The 5000-nt window shown below is 34.9% G+C and overlaps 1 protein-coding gene across 1 annotated transcript in view; it reads left to right on the forward strand.

The window, feature by feature from the left end:
* LOC143039169 (uncharacterized) overlaps positions 1 to 3658 on the forward strand; it is a 4252-nt gene extending 594 nt beyond the window's left edge. The window contains exons 2-3 of the mRNA XM_076209024.1: positions 2473 to 2526; positions 2731 to 3658. Coding sequence (XP_076065139.1) covers positions 2473 to 2526; positions 2731 to 3658 — 982 coding nt within the window. The remainder of the gene's footprint in view (positions 1 to 2472; positions 2527 to 2730) is intronic.
* The last annotated feature ends 1342 nt before the right edge of the window (positions 3659 to 5000 follow it).

Below are 5000 nucleotides of genomic sequence, written 5' to 3' on the forward strand. Positions count from 1 at the left end.
GGATGCAAAAAATATATATATATATATATATATTATATACATATATATACACATATATATATATCATATTAATAACAAATTAAAACTATAATAATGTAAAAATAACAAATAAAATACATAAATAAAGGCATAGGTATAGTTGAATAACAAATAAACAGGTAAATAGTAAATGATTATAAATTGACATATAACTAATAATAAATAAAAATCAGACAGACAAATTATAACAAAACAAAAAACAAATAATATAACATAAATTATAATCATTACAGCATCTTACTTAGGTATTTATCTAAATGATTCTTAAAGCTTTGAACTGAACTACATTGCACTACCTGTGCAGGAAGTTTATTCCATTCATTAACTACACGGTTGGCAAAGTTGTTTCTACCTACTTCCAAATTGAATCTATTTCCGGACAGTTTGAGACCATTGTTTCTTGTCTAATTCTCATTCAATGTGAAAATTTGGTCACTTTTGATGTTGTCAATTCCCTTTAAAATCTTAAAGACCTGTATCAAGTCACCTCTGAGTCTACGCTTTTTTAGGGAAAACAGATTCATGTGCTTAAGTCGATTTTCGTATGATTTATTTTTGATATTTGGAATCAGTTTTGTGGCTCGCCGTTGTACTTCTTCCAGTCTGTCAATGTCTTTAATGAGATTCGGTGACCATACGGAAACAGCATATTCCAAATGTGGACGAACTAACGATTTATATAGCTTGTTAATGAGTGATGGACTTTTGAAATCAATCAATCGCAGAATCTTATTTGCTTTCTCAGAGGCTGAAATACACTGCTTGGATGATTTGAGGTCGTTACTGATAATTACGCCGAGATCTTTTTCACTATCCACTTTTGTTAACGAATTTCCAAATAATTTGTAATCGTACTTACTGTTATTTTTACCTATATGCATTACCTTGCATTTACTTGTGTTAAATTTCATTAGCCACTTTTCAGACCATTGCTGTAATTTATCTAAATCTTCTTGAATATCTAATTGGTTTGAGTGATCATTTGCCACTCCGCACAGTTTTGTATCATCCGCAAATTTGGAAACAGTAGATTTTAGTCCATGGTCTATATCATTTATATATACTATGAATAGAAGTGGCCCAAGAACGGAACCCTGAGGAACTCCACTTGCAACACTTTTCCATCCAGAAGTTTTTCCATTTAAAACAACTCTCTGTTTTCGACCTTTCAACCAATTACTAGTCCAACCTAATAGGCTACCACTTATTCCATGCAAAGCTAATTTAGTAAGTAGTCTTTCGTGTGAGACGGTATCAAAAGCTTTTGCAAAGTCTAGATATATTAAATCTATATTGTTTCTTTTGTCATAATTCGAGATAACTGTGTTGTAGAATTCGAGTAAGTTAGTCACGCAAGAACGTTTCCGTCTGAAACCATGCTGGCTATCATTTATCAAACGGTTACTTTCTAAATGATATTCGATAGCATCTCTGATGATAGTTTCCATTATTTTTCCTACGATCGAAGTCAAACTTATAGGCCTATAGTTATTTGGTTTCTTTTTGTCACCTTTTTTGAATATGGGAGTAACGTTAACTAGCTTCCATTCTCTTGGGACATCTCCGGATATGATGGATTTCTTGAAAATAATTTCTAATGGAAGAACAATCTCATTTTTCATTTCCTTTAAGATTCTTGGATGCCAACCGTCAGGCCCTGGTGTTTTATTAACTTTGAGTTTGTCTATACACCTTTTAATTTTTTCTTTTGTTATATTTACCGTAGTAAGTTTACCCCAGACTTTTCACAGGTTTCAGTTTGGAATTCACTTTGAGGTGTTTCGTTTACGAATACCGAGCTAAAATAATTGTTTAAGATATTACACATTCCTTCATTTGAATATTCAAGTTGACCGTCAGCAGATAATAGTGGACCAATGTGATTCCTAACAACCTTTTTATCTCTAATGTAACTATAGAATTCTTTGGGATTCTCTTTGGATTTATCAGCGATGTTCATTTCGTATTGTCGTTTTCTTTTTCTTATTGTCTTTTTTAAATCTCTCTGTATTGATACATAACTTTCATAGTCATTAGATGCACCCGAGCACTTATATTTCTTATAAGCCTGTCTCTTTTTAGCAATACTTTTTTCAGTTTCTTTGTCGAGCCACTTTGGGCGAGCCTGATTTGGTGGACGTCTGTCCTTAAAAGGAATGTAAGTTTGAATCATCTTAGTCACATGCTAATCATGCTGCGTGAAGAAGATAAAATTAGAACTAAAGAACAAGTTTATAATATTGTTTCAGCTGAATTACCGTCAGAACATGATCCAGAATTGAGAGAATTAGTGAAAAAACTCACGATTCATGGACCCTGCGGTACATTTAATCCCAATTCAATCTGTATGGTAGAGGGAGAGTGTCAAAAGAAATTTCCTATGCCGTATCAGGAGGAGACTATAACAAATGTTTCTGGATATCCTCTTTACAGACGCAGATATAATGGAGATTCTGTTAGAGTGGGCGTCCATGAGGTTGACTGCAGGTTTGTAGTACCATATAATAAATATTTACTCAGAAAATATGGTGCTCACATTAATGTAGAAGTGTGTATATCGGTAAAAAGTGTGAAATATCTTTTCAAATATGTCTATAAAGGACATGATTGCGCAATGATGGAAATGAATATGAACAACAATCAAACTAATGAAAATGAATATAATGAAATTAAACAATATATTTCGTGTAGATACGTATCTCCGCCTGAAGCATTTTGGCGTTTGTCAGAATATAAAATGTATGGACAGTCGCACACAGTTTACCGACTGGCACTCCATTTGCCTGACCAGCAACAAGTTTATTATAAGCCGGGCGAACAAAGACAGTCTGCTGCCCGTGCAGAAGGACAAGACACCCAATTAACTGCATGGTTCAAACTTAACCAAAGTGACGTGGATGCAAGAGCCCACCTTTATACTGATATCCCTGAATATTATGTATTTAATAACCAAAGCAACACTTGGACCAGAAGACAACGTCACCGCCAGATTGTAACGAGAATGTACTCTGCCAGTCCTAGAAATGCTGAGAAATTCCATTTAAGGATGCTTAATCTTCATGTACCAGGTGCAACTTCTTTTGATGACTTGAAAACTGTAGGAGGTGAACAGTTGCCGACCTTTAAGGATACCTGTATTCGATTGCAACTGCTTGAAGATGACAACGAACTAGAAATGGCTTTGAGTGAGGCAGCTATATATCAAATGCCACGACAGCTTCTTAACATGTTTGCAATGACTTGTTTATTCAATACACCACAAAATGCCTTACAATTATGGAATGATAACAAACACCTTATGATAGAGGACCTTTTATGCCAATATGATAATAATGTTGCAGAAAATATCGCTCTGCATCACATAAACATGATTTTGAATGAAAACGGCATGAATTGTGCAATGCTTGGTCTGCCAGAACCAATCAGTGAGCCTCCTGCCATTCAACATATGGAAGAAATTCAAGAAGTCAATCCTAAAGTACTAAATATTGAGCAAAGATATGTATTTAATAGTGTCATTAACGCTGTAAGTGAAATAGATAGAGGATTAGAAACCAACCACCGACTGTTTTACTTGGATGCACCTGGCGGCTCTGGCAAACTTTTCTATTCAATATGATTCATGATTACCTGGTGGCTCAAAATGTGGCTGTTAGTACTTCTGCTTGGACAGGTATTGCAGCAACACTATTGAAAAATGGAAAAACTCTTTACAGTATCTTCAAACTTCCTGTTCCTTTGACTGAGACAATTACCTGCAATATTCCGCCTAATTCTGACCAAGCCAATATTCTCAGGCAGGTGAAAGTCTTCATTATTGATGAGGCGTCGATGATCCCTCGATATGCATTGAGTGCTATTGATAATTGTTTACAAGATATTATGAATAATAATAACATATTTGGTGGTAAAGTCATCATATTAGGAGGAGACTTCAGGCAAGTTCTGCCTGTGGTTCCTAGAGCTCCACCTGCTGCAGTATTGGATGTATGCCTAAAGAAGTCTCCAATGTGGCACAATTTTCATCAACTTAAACTCTCTCAGAATATGAGGACTAATGAAAACGAACAAGTTTTCTCACAATGGCTCTTACAAATTGGAAATGGTCGAGTGCAGAGTTCACTTGATAACGTTTCTGATGATACGATCGATATCCCAGAACAATGTGTATGCATTGACTCTTTAGTATCAGACATATTTGATAATTGCCCCCAAGACGAAATGAAAAGTAGAGTTATTTTGTCACCAAAAACTGTAGATTGCTTGAAAGTTAATGAAGATATTCTACAAAGACTACCAACTGAGAGCAAAACATATCTAAGTATAGATTCAGTATCATCAGACAATGAAATGGAAGCCAATAATTATCCAATCGAATTCATAAATTCACTTACGCCTTCGGGAATGCCTCCTCATCGTCTCAATCTTAAAGTTGGATCTATTATTATGCTGCTTCGAAACCTGTCAATAACGCAAGGACTATGTAATGGAACGCGTTTAGAAGTATTGGAGCTTCATAACCATAGTATTCTAGCTTCAATCATGAGTGGATCTCATGCTCAGGAGCGAGTTTTAATTCCAAGAATTAAACTTAATCCCAGTGACGTAAATATTCCATTTGTTCTCCACAGGACTCAATTTCCCGTCCACCTATCATATTCAATTACCATTAATAAAGCTCAAGGACAGACTTTCGATAAGGTTGGGATCTACCTACCACAACCTTGCTTTACTCATGGACAACTTTATGTAGCCTTCTCAAGAGCAAGGTCTATGAACAGTGTAAGAGTGAAAATTTGTCCTCAGAATGATTCTACTCATGGCCAGAGAAGAGGAACTACCTTCACAAGAAATATTGTATATAAAGAAATTTTGTAAATTGTTTCATGTATTGCTCATTTTTTAAAATACAATTCAAATCTTATCACATTTTATTCAAACATGTATAGGTTAGGAACAAG

The sequence above is a fragment of the Oratosquilla oratoria genome, chromosome 26, assembly GCF_046742065.1.
Source record: "Oratosquilla oratoria isolate Oo_2021 chromosome 26, ASM4674206v1, whole genome shotgun sequence".
Classification (NCBI taxonomy): Eukaryota; Metazoa; Arthropoda; class Malacostraca; order Stomatopoda; family Squillidae; genus Oratosquilla; species Oratosquilla oratoria.